Consider the following 17,846-nt stretch of genomic DNA (forward strand, 5'->3'; position numbering starts at 1 on the left):
TTATTACCGTGAGTTATGGCGTGTGTCTTCGTGCGTGCGCGCGTGTGCGTGTACGTGCACGTGTATGTATTATTATGTCGAATTATGTCTGATTTTGCTACTCGTTATGTGTCTCTCATACAGATATGGAGGACAGAGTACACCAGAACACAATTACCCGGCCCTCCAGAAGAGCCTGTGTCCCCAGGGCAAGAGCATCCAGCGCCGACAGAGAGAGACGGTAATGCTACTGTAGCACGGCTAACCCTAAAGTGTGGACGGCATTAGCATGTGTGGCAAAGACATGTCGGTTATTGTATTTACAACAGTGTCGATGTTGGGATCGACTGACAATAGCACCACGGTGGGATTGACTGAAGTGCAACGGTACAAAAACGCACTGTTTCTTGCGTTTGGTATTTAAAAGCCATACACTAGTTACATGTATTGTAACTAGATTTATTCTTAAGTGTGAGATAATTATTCTTAACGGCTCATCCCTCAGCTCGACAGCGTTGCTTTTCCAGATGAGAGTTCATAATGCTTTGCCCCATCCCTCGCTAGAATTAGGGGCTAGCAAGAATTATGTTGTTATAAAGTTATTAAACATAGAGGCAGTAAACACTGATGAGTAATTCTGCTGACGTGCGTGTGTGTGTATAATTTAGAAAGCAATAATACCCAGAATCCAATTTGGCATGCGTTGGGTTATACAGCCCCGCGTCACCTCATAGGAGTATTACGCTGTGCAAATTACATTGGGACAAGACTTTGCGTAACAGTGAAGCATTTATATTGGAGGGATTTCTCTCCCTTTAACGGCGTGCTGACCGCAGATAAACACCGTGCTTCATCCTCATCTGTTTCTTTCTCTTTTGCTCTCTTCTTTTTTGTCCCCACGGCTCCTTGAAATCCTTGAAAGTTTGTGATTTTGAATTTTTTTTTACTTAAAGCCCCATTATGTAACTTCTTTTTTTAACCTTAATACAACAGATTAAAAAAAAAAAAAAAAATTTGACCGGGCTCGCGGCCCGGTACCAAATGCGTTGTGGCCCGGTACCGGTCCGCGGCCCGGTGGTTGGGGACCACTGATGTAGGCTATCTGTGTGTTGTCTGCTCCACAGTGGGCAGCCTGTGCTGGGAGAGACATCTGGTGTTGTGCCGAGAGTTGAGCCGCGGTCAGGCGGTGGCCCAACGCCGCTTCAAGACCAATCCAGGCATCACAGCCCTGGCCATGTCCAGGTACAGTCAAACACACTCACACCAGGGTCAGGTTTGATTTGTTTATCATTTCATCACTTGAAGCTCTACATTAACATTGAATGTCAATGTATAAAAAAGAGAATTCATTAATCAAACAATTTTCAGTATTTCAACTGTTCAATTTTCACTTCTGGAATTGACCGAATGAAAAATGATTTGATGAATTCTACAATATTCTCCCGTACCCTACACCGCCCTACCTTACAATACATGAGCCTCAACTGCGCTGATTTTGAAGTTAAGCGGCTATTTGTCATAGTATTAAATAACACCCCTCTCTGTGTCTGTGCAGGAGCCATGCGACCCTGCTGGTCGGCGACGCCTGGGGCAGAGTTTTCACCTGGATCTGTGAGTGACAGGTACACTCAGGTTCCTCCAACCACCTTCCCTATACAACCGTGACCTTCTCCTGAGTGTCTGAATGCTGGCAGGAGACACATTCAGAGAGACTCGGACACACACGTCCGTAGGCGTGCAGAACCCTCAGGTCTTAAACCAGCTGAAGATCCATGCTGCTTTAGCTCTTTGTTTGCGCGTGCTTTCAGGGAAGGCCATCGTATCATATTTTGATATTTAAGCCTCAATATGTACAATACAATAGGTCAAATCAAGGTGACAGCAAATCTGACAATTATATTACTTACTGTACTTCCTTGGTAAATATTTAATTCCACATGTGTGTAAATACTGAATTTTAACAAATTTGAATAAATACTTATTGCTATTAATCATTTGGCTAATTCTACTAATTTGAGTCTCTATTTAAAATCAACTGTGATTCCCAGCAGTTACGCTAAAATCTGGAGGTATGCTGGATTGATTGATTGATTGATTGATTGATTGATTTATTGTTTATTTAAAATCAACAGAGGTTTATTAAGATGAAAGATGCTGAACTGTTGTCAGATTGGTGCAGCAGTGGCCTTTAAGGGGCTTTTGACTAGAAGGCTCAAATTCCCAGACCGGCTGGTCAAATCTGGTGGGGGGAGGTTATGAGAACCCGCCCCCCCCCCCCTCTTAAAAACAATTACCGCAGTTCTCTTGGGCAAGGCACTGTGGTTGCGCTGGGCAGCTCCCACGTGGAAATGTATATGCGAATGTGAAGCAGGGCAGTGCTGCATGCTCCGTCAAATTCCCCTTCACAAATAAGAACCGGGGCGCATATTTTTCCTCCTGCTTCACACACATTTCACAACAAACATCCCATAACATCAAAGTATGGCATGCTAACATGTTAGCGTGGTATGCTAGAAGAGTTATAGCTGTGTTTGGGTATGTGGCTGTGGCGTGGGCGAGCCAGGATGTTTTTGTCAAGTTGTTGTGAAGTGTTTACTGGGCTCACTTTTGTTCGTTACAATGTGTTTTCAATCTCATCTAATGTGGCCTTTATGTTTAACTGCTCAGTTTCAACCATTACCCTTACAAGTTTCTCGTGTGCGCGTGTGCGTGCGTGCGTGTGTGTGTGTGTGTGTGTGTGTGTGTGTGTGTGTGTGTGTGTGTTTGACGTTTATTTATTAAGCGGCTTTGTTGAATACTCGATTCTGATTGGTCAATTACGGCATTCTATGGTCTGTTATTTCTGAATAGCAGACCGCTGCTATGAAAAACAGACCGTTGCTATGGACGCAGTTCTGACACAGTTCCAACCGTAGCGGACTTTACTTTTTGCGGAAGCAATGCAATTATTTTTAAATCAATATTTTGGGTCAAATTATCGATTTCTTTAGTAAGTAGCCATGTAATAAGCATGTAATAAGCCAGGTAATAAGCGTGATGCATGAGGTGTCTGGGTAGTGTAGAGGTAAAAGTACCCGCCTACCACCGCAGAGACCTGGGTTCAATTCTCGGTAGCGGCACTTCCGGCTTTAGCTGTGTCTGCGGGTGGGAAGCCGGTTGAGTCCTGGTCGCTGCACTAGTGCCTCCTCTGGTCAGTCGGGGCAGCTGTTTGCAGGGAGGGGAACTGGGGGGAATAGCGTGATCCTCCCATCCGCTACGTCCTGCCGGTGAAACTTCAGGACTGTTGTTGTAAGACGAGTTCGAGTTGACGTCTTCTATGCAGTGTGTTTATGCATTAACGTTATTAGCAAATAGCCGAAATGGACGCGGAAAAGGAAGTGATGGTGGCTTTTCCGTCACTCGCGCTTTCCTTTTCCCCGTCCGTTTCGGCTATTCACTAATAACGTTAACGCATAAACACACTGCATAGAAGACGTCAACTCGTCTTACAACAACAGTGGAAAATGAGTGGAAAGTCGCAGTGCAAGTTGCTATTTAGACTGTAAACAGTGGAGCACGGACGCGGAAAAGGAAGTGACGGTGGCACTTGTGGCGGGGACGGTGGCATACGTTGCTCAGTTAAAATCAGAGCCAATTGCTGAGATGAAGCTCTCTCTCTCTCTCTCTCTCTCTCTCATATATACGTGACTATTCTCTCTATCATAAAGGGGGTCTCTCTCTTTAACCTTTGTGTGTGTGGCTAATTGTGCTAAGTGGAGTAGCTTAATAGAGTGGAAAATAGTGCTCATAATTTTCCCAGAGAGCGAGCAATGACCTTCTCTAAAGACAACGGCCATCTCCATTCTCTCTACACCACTGGGTTTATGATATGAAATGTCAAACCATTGGGTTCCTCAGAATAATTAAATCAAATAAATTATTGCACCTAGGCAGAACCATCTTGTAGCCTAACCCAATTATAATGCACTGTAAAGCTAATTATTAACCATGATTACAATTAGTCTAATTTGAATAAATGTAGTCATTAGCGGGTTCATCCTAGTCAGTGACTCTGAACTGTGGGGGAGGATGCTCTCTCTCTCTCTCTCTCTCTCTCTCTCTCTCTCTCTTCCTCTCCCACTCACACGGATAGAGGGGTGTGGACGAGCGTCGTTCTCTCTCTCCACACCTCTTGTCTTCATTCCATTTTTCACAAACTGACCTTCACAAAATGGCCGACACCCTTCACCTCTCCTGGGCACCCGAGCGTGATATGCCTGCTGCCTGCCTCCAGAATTCAGATTTGCTGTTTATGTCTGTGCTGTGTTGGGACTTTCAAATCAGATGCAGCAGTCTCCCGCACTGTTTCTGCCCCCGTTTCAATCTCCTAACTGTAGAAAAACTAAAACTCACTTAAATATTTAAACCGATATTTTATGGGCACCATTTATATGCAATAGGGCTGGATATCATTTTAGAAAATTACAATACCAGTACCCTTAAAGTGATACCAATACCAATAGAGTATTTCATTCAGTACCTTTCTCTTTTTACGGCCAACCGCGTCACATATACCTCGCTGGACTTCACCACCACAGACTGTATGGGTTGTAGCTGCTGCGGTAGTGGGCCGATCACACATCACATTCAATCAAAGAACACTGCGGCGATTGAAACCGATTGAAAAGCATACCAAGTGTCTTCTTATTTTTCTAGATCTGTGTTAACCTGGCTCCAGACCTTCGAAGCCACGCCCACTCCACAGGTGTAGAAGAGGAGATGACAATTCAGTCTGAATAGAGAGCCAAAGTGATTTACAAACGTACGTATTTAGAAACAGGAGAGATCGCATAACATTTCCCTCGGACCAAGACGTAAAAAAATGCGGGTTTAAAGAAAATATTTTTTCAATGTTGTTTTTTGTTTTGGTCCGATTGAAATGTTCTATGGTCTCTCCCGATTCTAAATATAGCTGACCAAGTTAAAAAAAATTATAAGCATTTTACGAAATGTCTATGGGAAAATAAATTGCGGAAGAAAATCTCTGGTACAGTGCTGAAGCAGGAAGTGACGTTCACCTCTCTATATCAGGCTAGCTCTGTGTGCAAAAAGGATGGAATGTAGGTGTTGTTTGACTGGAGAAGTTTCAATACTACTCGGTACCGGGTTATTTCGGTCGATACCTTAAAGGTACTGATACCAAGCCCTAATATTATGCAATAATTGTTTGTATACATTGAATGTCAGAACCAGGCATACATGTACATTTATTCAGTTGGTGTATTAGTACTGTAATTATAGATGCATTAAAAAAAAAAGCTGTGTTACAATGCCTTATGGCCCTACAGTAAGTGAGCCTGGACAAACAGTCTCCTGGGTTTGCACACCAATAGTTAACAGTGAAAGCATTCCTGAATGTACAAACATCTGGCACGCAGGCCGGCGATGCCAAAAAAACAACACCGAAACGACCGCATTACGAGAAAGAAAAATGGCAGTGATCGAACAGGAAGTCCAAAGCCTGCAATCCCATCTAGCGCGCACGCTTATAGCCAACGAGAATGCTAAATGCCGTCCAGATCGTTCATAAATATAGTCCGTTGGGATGTCACTGGAGTCGACTGGGGATGCTTGAATCTCTGCCCTCGCCAGGAGGTTCGGTTCACATCCGCGCGTTCTGATCCGGAGCTGTTTGTGTTTACAGCCGTCTCTCCTGGAAGAGGATCTGAGCGTAGACCGTGTCCGAGCCGCAGTCTGCCGGGTCGGGCCCGGAGGAGGCCGGGGGCTCCGGGGGCCTGGGTCTGACCAGCTCCAGCTCTGCGTAGGTCAGGGTCTCCTCCTGGGACAGCCGCGCCTGGAGCACAGGCACAGAGACACTTGAGGGAATGCAGCCAAGGAGATACGACCAACACAGCAAAAATATTTTGGATATTGAGCGTAAACAATTTGGCGTTCCCCTCAGAAAACACATGTAAATCGGGACCACATGTGCCTCGTCTGTGACATCTTTGTTATAATAATTCGTTCTCAGCATATCAGTAGTAGTGTTCTTCCGCTTTTCGTTGTAAATATGTGCCCTTTAGTTTGTGCTTTTCAGCTGTAGAAAGTATGTGTTTACAGGCCTTTGCAGGACCTCCTGGAACATTCAGTTGAGATGAAAAACATGTTGTACAATAGGAGCCCTATCCAACCGCCTCACAAGTCCAAGTCCCACTAATCCAATCAGTATGTTCGTGCGAAAGACTGCTTCCCATCTCTGCTGCTCCATTTCACAACACAATCACAAAAATACCTCAGATAGAGAAATACTGATGATCTGTAGTTTGAATAGTTCTTCTCTGTATACTTGTCTGGCACTTTTATTGTAAATATAAAACCAGCGAAGCGCTCTAAATAAATAATTGTGTTTGAGAAGCAATAAAGCTAAATAGAATTATCAGCCTCATAACTGAATGAAGACACAGCAATAAACTCCAGTAGACAATCAAGCAGAGTCTGGTGAGACAAAATCCCTCTTGCATGTATCTCAATAAAAATAGAAGAAGAAAAGGTTATGTAAAAAATAAATGAATTGTAACAAAAAGGATTAAATGCATAATATGGTTCATAATGGTATAACTGAAAGTGCAGACATATGTAATGTAATAATTCAGCTTTATAAGTGTGCGTGCTGATGGGTGGGAGCGAGAGGACTTACAGTTGCAGATCTCCTCGACTGGGTCTTTAACCGTCTGGGCTTACGGGTTCTCTGTGCAGCAACAGGCGCTGAAACACACAAACAACACCGCTCCACTCAGAACAACCACCTGCAAGAAGACACTCACAAACAACACCGCTCCACTCAGAACAACAACCTGCAAGAAGACACTCACAAACAACACCGCTCCACTCAGAACAACAACCTGCAAGAAGACACTCACAAACAACACCGCTCCACTCAGAACAACAACCTGCAAGAAGACACTCACAAACAACACCGCTCCACTCAGAACAACAACCTGCAAGAAGACACTCACAAACAACACCGCTCCACTCAGAACAACCACCTTCAAGAAGACACTCACAAACAACACCGCTCCACTCAGAACAACAACCTGCAAGAAGACACCCACAAACAACACCGCTCCACTCAGAACAACAACCTGCAAGAAGACACTCACAAACAACACCGCTCCACTCAGAACAACAACCTGCAAGAAGACACTCACAAACAACACCGCTCCACTCAGAACAACCACCTTCAAGAAGACACTCACAAACAACACCGCTCCACTCAGAACAACAACCTGCAAGAAGACACCCACAAACAACACCGCTCCACTCAGAACAACAACCTGCAAGAAGACACTCACAAACAACACCGCTCCACTCAGAACAACAACCTGCAAGAAGACACTCACAAACAACACCGCTCCACTCAGAACAACAACCTGCAAGAAGACACTCACAAACAACACCGCTCCACTCAGAACAACAACCTGCAAGAAGACACTCACAAACAACACAGCTCCACTCAGAACAACAACCTGCAAGAAGACACTCACAATCAACACCGCTCCACTCAGAACAACAACCTGCAAGAAGACACTCACAAACAACACCGCTCCACTCAGAACAACAACCTGCAAGAAGACACTCACAAACAACACCGCTCCACTCAGAACAACAACCTGCAAGAAGACACTCACAAACAACACCGCTCCACTCAGAACAACAACCTGCAAGAAGACACTCACAATCAACACCGCTCCACTCAGAACAACAACCTGCAAGAAGACACTCACAAATAACACCGCTCCACTCAGAACAACAACCTGCAAGAAGACACTCACAAATAACACCGCTCCACTCAGAACAACAACCTGCAAGAAGACACTCACAATCAACACCGCTCCACCCAGAGCAACAACCTGCAAGAAGACACTCACAAATAACACCGCTCCACTCAGAACAACAACCTGCAAGAAGACACTCACAAACAACACCGCTCCACCCAGAGCAACAACCTGCAAGAAGACACTCACAAATAACACCGCTCCACTCAGAGCAACGACCTGCAAGAAGACACTCACAAACAACACCGCTCCACTCAGAACAACAACCTGCAAGAAGACACTCACAAACTACACTGCTCCACTCAGAACAACAACCTGCAAGAAGACACTCACAAACAACACCGCTCCACTCAGAGCAACAACCTGCAAGAAGACACTCACAAACAACACCGCTCCACCCAGAGCAACAACCTGCAAGAAGACACTCACAAATAACACCGCTCCACTCAGAGCAACGACCTGCAAGAAGACACTCACAAACTACACTGCTCCACTCAGAACAACAACCTGCAAGAAGACACTCACAAACAACACCGCTCCACTCAGAGCAACAACCTGCAAGAAGACACTCACAGACATGACTGTGTGGTTGAAGTCAATGCTGTCCTTTCAGTGTCAAGTTGTACCTTAGACAATACTTTTTTTTTTTAACCTTAAACCTAGTCTCAACGCCAGACCCATGAGAGTTCTTACGCTGATACACTACATTACTACATGCTGCAGATCTCTCTCTGGGTCTGGGACGCTTCCCCTCAGCCAGCTGGGGTTGGAAGTGAACCGTTCACTTGGCCAGTGATTGGCCAGTGGTGGATTCACTCTTCACCAATCAGTAACGGCTTTGCGATCAGTGACGGCATGGGAGGCGCAGCCCATTTTTCGAACCGCTCTCTCATTGGTGCTACGACCTGTCACTCATTCAATTTCACCCCCCTAGACACGCCCTCAAACCTCAGCAGTGGCTGTGAAGTGGCACAGACTCACTATGTAGTATGCGGAGGGCAGCGATTCAACGTAATATTGAGTCTGGGGAGAGACTACCTTAAACCTGACCTTAGACAATACAGCCAGCAGGATCTTAGCCAAGTTTCATCATCATTGCTTTCTGCCAGTCCCCCACTCTCTCCTTTGTCTGCTTCATAGCCCATACTATTTTCATCACATGTTCATACTGTTTCATCAAATGGATTATACTCTGGATATCATGTTCTGCTCGTGTCCTTGCTGGATACATCATGTGTATATTTATTTATTATTCCTATTCAGGGTCAGAGGGTGCTGGAGCCTATCCCTGTGTAACGGTAGCCAGTGGTGGTGCTAGGCTAGAGCCATCTTCTGGCTTCTGCATGGCAGTGTCCTCCTCCCATGCCTCCCAGTTTGATTCCCAGTGTGGACTGTCACCACCACGCATCATCATGTGGAAGGCAGGGAACCAGCCTGGAGCGCTCTCCAGTCCATCACAGAGCTAACGCAGACACACATTCACTCACTCTCACACCTTTGACAAATCTAGATCCAGAAATCTAGATCCACCTGTCTTTTGGATGTGGGAGGAAACTGAAGCACCTGGAGCAAACTCATGTGAACATGGCCCATGGGGAGAACATGCAAACTCTGAGGGGACTATGTTGACCACCAGCCTCTTGTAGGATAGATTATACTAAAAAAAAATATTATTTTGATGTTCAAAGCAGAATATAAGGCCATTTTATTTCCCTTATTTACAGCCTAATGGAACTCCAAAGGAATTTAAGCCATCTGAGAGGTCACATCCTGGGGGCGGCTGTGGCTCAGGAGGTAGAGCGGGTCATCCACTAATCAGAAGGTTGGTGGTTCGATCCCCAGCTCCTCCAGTCCGCATGTCGAAGTGTCCCTGGGCAAGACACTGAACCCCAAATTGCTCCCGATGGCTGTGGCAGCACCCTGTGTGGCAGCTTGCCGCCTTTGGTGTGTGAATGGGTGAATGTAGGCACATTGTAAAGCGCTATATAAATGCAGTCCATTTACCATTTGCAGTCCATTTACATCCCCCCCACAGGTAGGCTAATCTTGTATAAAAACCATTAAGATAGTACTGTACAGTGTTGTCTTCTACCACCCACTGCTACATTGTGCTAACAGTTTACCTTTAGTTGGTATGTGTGGCGGTGGCTCAGGCACTTTAGGTGTGGTTGAAGTTTCTTTTCTGGCAGGTTTCTGCCTGGTCTCTTTCCTTGGTGCTCTGGGTGAGGAGCTGGAGGTCTCTTTCCTTGGTGCTCTGGGAGAGGAGCTGGAGGAACTCACTGAGCTGGTGACAGTCTCTCCTGAGCTGTATAGTGCAGAGGAGATACGTTTAGTAGACAGTTTAAGCTACTGGGCTTCAAACCAAGTTCTCATTGACGAGGATGTACAGTACCTGCTTTCTGGACACTTGACCAGAAGGTAACTGGCTGTGGAGAAAACAGCAGAACAAAATGCGAGTTGATGCATTGTTTTGAGTAGGCAAAGTGAGACAGAACATCTAAGCTTAGGATAACGAATGATAGTTCTACCTTTGAGCCTGTGTCTGCTGTAAAAGTACTGGCAGGTTAGAACCAGAGTGAACATGAAGATCGACAGCAAGCCCAGTGAGCAGATCAGCACTGCACACACGTACACATCTGCAAAACACACAGAGACATACCATGCTACCATATGGTGCGATGTGGACATACAAAAAGAACATTAAAGGGACAGCTCACCCTAAAATCCAAAATACATATATTCCCTCTCGCCTGTAGTGCTATTTATCCATCTATATCTTTTTGTGTTAGTTGCCTGGGTTTTGAAGATATCGTCCGCAGAGTTTCTGCCTTCTCTCCAATACAATGGAACTGGATGGCACTCGGCTTGTGGTGCTCAAAGTGCCAAAGAAATACATTTGATAAACTCAACAGCAATGTCTCTTTTACAGAAATCATGACCCCGTTACTCAAGATAATCCACAGACCATGTTATGAGCAGTTTCATGTAGGAACTATTCTCTTTTGACCAAACTACACCTGCTAGTTGCTAGCTAGTTCCTACACAAGACCGCATAGGAGCAGCTAGGGCAGCAGCAGCTAGTGGGAGTAGTTTGGTCAAAAGAAAATAGTTCCTACATGAAACTGCTCACAACAAAGTCTGTGCATTATCTTGAGTAACCGGGTCATGATTTCTGGAGACAATGCTGTGAGTTTTTCATGTGTAGTATTTTGGTGCTTCGAGCGCCACAAGCCGAGTGCCATCCAGTTCCATTGTATTCAAGAGAAGGCAGAAATCTGTACAGCCGATATCTCCAAAACCCAGGCAACTATCCCAAAACGATATTAGATGGATAAATAGCACTGCAGGTGGGATGAAAAATATGTATTTTGGATTTTAGCGTGAGCTGTCCCTTTAACATAAACTTGTTTAATTATTGTCAAATGAAAGAGAGGTACCTACCTGCAAATAAGCGCCACACTCCGTCACTGCTGCCATCCTCGAGCGTAAAGTGCACTGGAAAAACAAATGTTGAAAAAGTCAGCAAAAAAGCAGAGAAATATAGCGCAGTGTGTGTTGAGGACAGGAAACTCTGCCCAGCCTAAGTCTCTTTGTAAATGACTGTTGTCTGAAGGCATTGACCCAATACAGCAGACAACCTCAGTGGTTTCCAGAAATATCCAAACCGCTGTCATGAAGAGAGAGACTGCTGCGGCATCAGCCAAAAACCCGCCACACACGCGCACACACACACACACACACACACACACACACACACATACACACACACACACACACACACACACACACCACACACACACACACACACACACACACAGGCCTGGCTGCCTCGTAGTCTTGGCCAGTGTGAGGGTGTTCCCCCTCGCTCCGTGTCTACAATTCCTTTTTGTTGCTTCATAATTGTTTTATGTTTGTGATTTATTTGCAAACTCGGTGTGAAGAAAGAATGAATAAGGAAGTTGTTAGCAGGTCAGTGGGCGCCAAGGAGGGACTGATGTCTTGTATATATACCATTGTAAAACCATGTATATACCATTATAAAACCATGACCTACAGTATATATACTGTAGGTCATGGTTTTCAGAGAGGGGTTGAGGAGAGTCAACAGAGGCTGTGTACATAAAGTAGGCTACTTCATCTCTGCCCCGCCCCCCATAATGAGTTTTTAAATGTCTTTCTTTTTTTGACACAGGAAGGACATATTCTGATTGACTTGAGTAAGCAGCACTGGCCTTCACAGCTATAACACCATGTCACCATGTTCACACTCTTTTAAGCAGTGACTTTGTGTGTCCGTTATGACACCGACCGTCCCTCCGTCCGTTATGGCACGGACAGTCTGTCCTGTTGGCCCCAGCCCAACAATCATCGATTGGCGAACGGCCCCTGACTGATGATGTCATACCCACTGATGATGTCATGTCCCACAATCATCGAGTGGGCCAGTGGTGACTGATGATGTCATATCCACTGATGTCATATACATTGTGACATTATCAGTGTGATGTCATAGACATTGTGACATCATCAGTGATGTCATTATGTCATGAATCCCACTCTACTGAAGCTATAATATCCAAATATCCAAATGTGGAAAAAATACCATCACCATCAAAGTAATAGTGACATAAGGAAGACGTAAGAATGACAAATACATAAGTCAAATGATAGTGGAGGATCTGTTGGAGTGGTATATATATTTAACAGGCATCTCTTGACAATGTGAGCAGTTAACAATCACGAAAGTAAACCACATGACTGACCTTCACACTATGGTTAAAACCACATGCTAAACCGTACACACCTGATCAGTGCACCCAGGGTGTGAGGTGAACAGATCAGCTCTGAAGCCCAGACAGCCCGTATGTTACGCTCCCTCCCTGACCTACACGCACGTCTAGACTGCCAGATGTGTATCAAACACAGCCACGTACTGTATATACAGTACCACAATATGAAGGTTTTCATGAAAGGCTGAACAACTATTAGCTACTGTTATAGAATGGATTTTGTATCGATAATCATCATTCTTCATCTGCATAATCAATAAGCTATACACATAATTATTGGTATGAGTTATTAGCTATGGTTGCACATCACACATGGGCAGACACTATCAACAGACAGACAGCTTATCTGTTGTCTCAGGTCACTGTGTTCTGCCACACACACGCACACACACACACACACACATGCACACACACACACACACACAGACACACAGAGACACACGCACACACACACAAAAACACACACACACACACACACAGAAACACACAGAGACACACACACACGCCACAACCTTGGCTGTGTGCTACAGATTCCCCCTCCCCCCCGGTTCTCTCCTCTCTGCCTACTGTATAAGAGCTATATTATGCAATGATGATTATTGGTAAAAAAAATTCCATTCTATAAAAGCTACAGCTGATTTAGGTTCGTATTCTTCCCCCAAGTCCAGCTGTCAAGAAATGACATAGAAAAGGTCAACAACCCTCCTCTGAAAGCCACAGCCTGGCAGAGGGGCAGGGGGAGACTACTAAAGCTAGGCCTTTACAGGCTGTTACTGTAAAGACCTGATGTAACTCCTGGCTGCCTGCTCCTCACTCGGACCACTTCGGAAAAGGAGCAAGCAGCATTTGGCTCAACCATTAAGTGCATATGGTGGTCTGACTCTGAAATGGCTTCCTGGGCCGAGCGAGTGGGCGAGAAGTTTCCCCATCTCCCCCTCTGGACACTATCTGCTGACCCTATCTCAGTAGGGTGCATGCCTTAGCCTTTGTTCTGAGATCTGCGGACGGAACCGAGGGGATCCTCGGATTACAATTGGAACTTTGTTTTTCCTCTTTGTTCGCCCTCACAGTCTCAGCAGCTTCTTGTGTTCCCGGTTCTGTGGTCGAGATGTCAGAGATGCCTGAGGTCGTGTGGCTTCCGCAGTGGGACAGTAGTGGCGTGCATGTAGGCCAGGGCGTGGTCAGAAGCCTGACTCAAACGTTCTGGCTTTGTCGAGAAACATCGGGGAGTTGGAAGGTCAATGACCGTAAAAATGCATCTGTTACAGGTGTCAGTCGTGTTAACGAAGACATAGGTGTCGCTACATCTAAACTGGTATCATCTTCTCTTCTCCCCGTTTTGAAACCCGTCCGGTCAGTGCTTTCCACCACTGCCAATTAAACCAATTAACTCAAACGAAGGCTTGTATTTCTACCCGGAAGTGTGACTTTAATCAATCTCCATTACACTATTCAATTTAAATGTGTTACCCCCCAGCTTTTGCTCCTGTTGTTTATTGTTGATATTGTTTCTGCTGGGAAACGTTGGCAGAATCGCAAACAAGTTCCAGCGCAGCAACTGCAGTATTTCTGCAGTAAATTTTTATCCTGAGGGTTGCATAAAGTGAAAGCAGAATGCTGACGTCATGGAGTTGAGTTTTTGAACGTAGCTTAGCGCTGCACCTTTTTGCTCCTCACACACACACAGAGAGTGATATTGTCGAGTGTGGTTTTGGCTGTGTGAGGTCATTGTTTTCAGATGGAAATGCCAGAGGATTGGGGTCAGACTCCAACACAGACAGACAGGCTCACGACGTTACAGCAAGACGGCCAAGTTGGAGTCGGGAATACATGCTACGCATTTCTATTTGCACTTTTGTCCTCTGTTAAAAAAAAAACTCTCGCTTTTCCATTAGAAAATGATTTCCATTGCCAGATGACATAAAGAGCCGTGCCTCAGCTGAATGTGTGTGGCTGTTCTCTTCTCTGTGTGGGGATTCCTGGGAAACGAGGATTAAATCCAGAATAAATGTTTGTCGGAGAAATGAGGCCAAAAATCCCACCTCATCAGTGACGAGAGATGTTGCTGAGGAAATATTTTTGTAAGACGGGTCTCCTCATCTCTCGTCAAAGGTGGTGAACAATAGAGAGCCAAAAGTGGAACGTCACTTCCTGCTTCAGCACTGTACCAGAGATTTTCATCCCGCCATTTATTTTCCCATAGACATTTCGTAAAATGCTTATAAAAAATAGTTTTACTTGGTCAAACCAAACGGTTCAGATATGTTTAGAAACAGGAGAGATCACATAACATTTCACTCTGACCAAAACATAAAGAAATGCGGATTTAAAGAAAATATCTTTTCAATGTTTTTTTTTAAATGTTGGTCTGAGTGAAATGTTCTATGGTCTCTCCCGATTCTAAATATATCTGTACCGTTTGGTTTGAACAAGTAAAACTATTTTTAGAAGCATTTTACGAAATGTCTATGGGAAAATAAATTGCGGAAGAAAATCTCTGGTACAGTGCTGAAGCAGGAAGTGACGTTCCACTTTGCCTCTCTATTGCTTCAATGCAAAATTGTCCTATCACTTGTACACACAGGATAGGAAACAGCAGTTGTCCTGACCAAAACTCCTCCCATCCATCATTCAAAACATCATCCCCATCATGTCTGCAGTGACACGTGAGCCAAGTGTGTGGGGAAGAAAATGCACATTGAGTTACCTGTGAGTTGTGCGGCGCTGGTACCGTTGGAGGCAGCTCTCCACGTGTTCCTGTGTTTGTGGATCTCCTGGACCCTGCAGGTGTAGAGGCCCTGGTCCCGGCCCGTCACGTTGAGCACCAGCAGGCGGTACTCCTCGCCCTCCCTCTCCTCCTGCAGGCGGAAGCGGGGCTGGGCGAAGCCGCGGGTGTAGTTCCCGTACAGCTTCATCTTCTTCAGGCCCATCTTCACGATCAGGAGCTCGGCGGGCCGGGGGGAGGAGGAGGAGGAGGGGGGAGGCGGCGGCGAGGGGGAGGGAGGGGCCGGGGGAGGCGAGAGGCCGGGGGGGGAGGGGGGAGAGAAGAACCAGCGGAGGACCAGCGCGCTGCCGCTCCTCTTCCTCTGAGACACCAGGCAGGACAGGGTTAAGTTGTCCCTCTCTGTTACCATGACAACAGGCCCGGGGGTCACTGTCACATTCAGGGCGTCACATACCTCTGAAAAGACACACATACCGTACATCAATATACACACATATAACACATAAATGCACACAATATGCATGCATGCTACAGCATATTCTGCATGATCTAGTTCAGTGGTTCTCAATGTGGGGTCCGGGGACCACCAGGAGTCCTTGAGGAAGTTCCAGGGGGTCCCCAACAAATATTGATGAATTGTTGATGAGTTGTTCAGCATTATCTCATTGACACGAAGTTAGAGAATGTAGAAGAGTGACTGTTTTGATCGTAGTATTATCTACACCTACAATACAGATAGTTATGGAATTCTGGACAAAATCAAATCTGACAATAAAAATATTCTCAGATTTGCATCTGAGAGACTAAATATCCTAAAATGGGGGTCAGTGGCTCTAATGTGAACTAAATAAGGGGTCATTGACCTCCCTACTTTTTTCAGAAAGTAATTAAGTCGATTTGGTGATCTGCTCCATATGGAAAATGCCTTTTGTGCAAGAGTTCTTTTATTTTCTATTTTTCAAGACGCTTGACTTCCTGCCAATTAAACTTAATTGTAGCATTTAACAAAGTGGGTTTATATGCACACTATGATGCACACCCACATTGGTTGCTCTTATTTATAGTTTCAGCTCGCATGCTAAAGAAATCACTCTTCTGTGTCTGTCTGACATGTCATTTATTTAATCATCAAATTGGATTTTGTCTATAATCACTAGAAAGCACAAGTAGCCTACATAGATTTTTGTCTGAGCCTAACTGTAGTCGTCTTCTTTGAAGGAACGCAGGTTTTATTGTGTATTTGCCAGCTGGGTCAGTTCTCTTGAGAAGAGACTGAGAGTCTGGAGCCAATATGAGAATCTACAGGTGGGACACATTTATCTTCAGCGCAGCAGCACACGCTGAACCAGGCGAGGAGGAACACGACAAGATAACAGGGACCATCTGGGCTGCAGCGCTGCCTTGCTCGTCTTTGTGTTCGTGGGGGGAATCTCCCCCAGGGTCTGTCCTGTGCAATTGCATGTGACATCCCAGGCAGCGAGAGGGATTCAAACCAACATAGGGCAACACTGAACACCACTATCTGACAGAGAGGGATTCAAACCAACACACGCTAATGCAACACTGAACACCACTATCTGACAGAGAGGGATTCACAGGCAGGTTCTATCCACATGTGAGTGAAGTCCACACACTAGTTAACAGGCTAGCTAGAAGGCAAGTCAAAGGTTGTTCTCTGACCACAGAGAAGACCTCTCAACCTCTGGTCGTTGCAGAGAATGGTTATTAGAATAATGTGTGTTTTATTTGCTGGACAGGAGTACCATGCCAAAGTGCCATAATGCATTCAAAAAGCAGCAGTTTCACAGTTTATGTTAAATCATAGATGAAGTTATTGTTTCTTGTTTTCTTTCTTTCTTTCTCTCTTTCTCTCTTTCTTTTGTTGTAAACGAGGTCAACTTACCTGTGACCAGAGCCTTAGTCAGGACAAGGACCACTATAGAGAAGTACATTTTCTTCAGTCAGCGAATCCATAAACGCAGAGCACTCCACCACCACCGCACTCGCACACACACAAGAAGCAGCTACATTCAAAACACAGGCTGACTGCACCAGCCACCAGAGCCGTACCCACCATTAACTCTTCTCTCTCTCCCTCTCTCTTTCTCCTCCTTTCTGTGTGTAATATGAAACACTAAATGCTCTGTTCCCACTTAGAAACTCCCACTACACTCGCCCAGTACACACACACACACACACACACACACACACACACACACACACACACACACACACTCTCTCTCTCTCTCTCTCTGTCTCTCTCTCTCTCTCTCTCTCTCTCTCTCTCCCACTCTCCCTCTCCGTCCGTCTCTCTGTCCTGCAAAACGTAGGAAATGTCATTTCCTGTGTTGCTGTGTGAGGAGTCTTGGACCAAGGCCCAGAACCCCAGAACTTTAGAGCAATGGTCAAGTCTCATGGTTTGTATTTGTGTATTTGTGTGTGTGTGTGTGTGTGTGTGTGTCTGTGTGTGTGTGTCTGTGTGTGTGTGTGTGTGTGTGTGTGTGAGTGTGTGTGTGTGTGTGTGTGTGTGTGTTGCAT

The 17,846-nt window shown here is 45.4% G+C and overlaps 2 protein-coding genes across 2 annotated transcripts in view; one reads left to right on the top strand and one right to left on the bottom strand.

The window, feature by feature from the left end:
• The window catches only part of wdfy4 (WDFY family member 4), a gene marked incomplete at its 5' end in the record, with an annotated part of 74,004 nt that extends 72,110 nt beyond the window's left edge, over positions 1-1,894 (top strand). Inside the window, 3 exons of the mRNA XM_083658246.1 lie at positions 124-220; positions 1,104-1,221; positions 1,535-1,894. Of these exons, the coding sequence (XP_083514372.1) occupies positions 124-220; positions 1,104-1,221; positions 1,535-1,598 (279 nt within the window). The 3' untranslated portion in view covers positions 1,599-1,894. The remainder of the gene's footprint in view (positions 1-123; positions 221-1,103; positions 1,222-1,534) is intronic.
• Positions 1,895-5,285: 3,391 nt separating this feature from the next.
• On the bottom strand, positions 5,286-17,384 carry vstm4a (V-set and transmembrane domain containing 4a). The gene is made up of 8 exons (XM_083658062.1): positions 17,212-17,384; positions 15,291-15,764; positions 11,235-11,288; positions 10,322-10,429; positions 10,186-10,219; positions 9,917-10,098; positions 6,656-6,723; positions 5,286-5,812 (listed from the first exon to the last, which is right to left on the bottom strand). The coding sequence occupies exons 1-8, from the start codon at positions 17,258-17,260 to the stop codon at positions 5,657-5,659; spliced, it is 1,125 nt and encodes a 374-aa protein (XP_083514188.1). The 5' UTR covers positions 17,261-17,384; the 3' UTR covers positions 5,286-5,656.
• Positions 17,385-17,846: the final 462 nt, after the last annotated feature.

Source organism: Poromitra crassiceps (assembly GCF_964638095.1).
Source record: "Poromitra crassiceps genome assembly, chromosome: 22".
NCBI lineage: Eukaryota > Metazoa > Chordata > Actinopteri > Beryciformes > Melamphaidae > Poromitra > Poromitra crassiceps.

Excerpts from the sequence above, each read along its gene's own strand:
- vstm4a (XM_083658062.1), bottom strand. The coding sequence starts at position 17,260 with ATGTACTTCTCTATAGTGGTCCTTGTCCTGACTAAGGCTCTGGTCACA. Across the intron at positions 11,289-15,290 it reads CAGCGCCGCACAACTCACAG|TGCACTTTACGCTCGAGGAT; the intron begins GTAACTCAATGT and ends TTGTTTTTCCAG. Across the intron at positions 6,724-9,916 it reads GCCACACATACCAACTAAAG|CGCCTGTTGCTGCACAGAGA; the intron begins GTAAACTGTTAG and ends TGTGTGTTTCAG.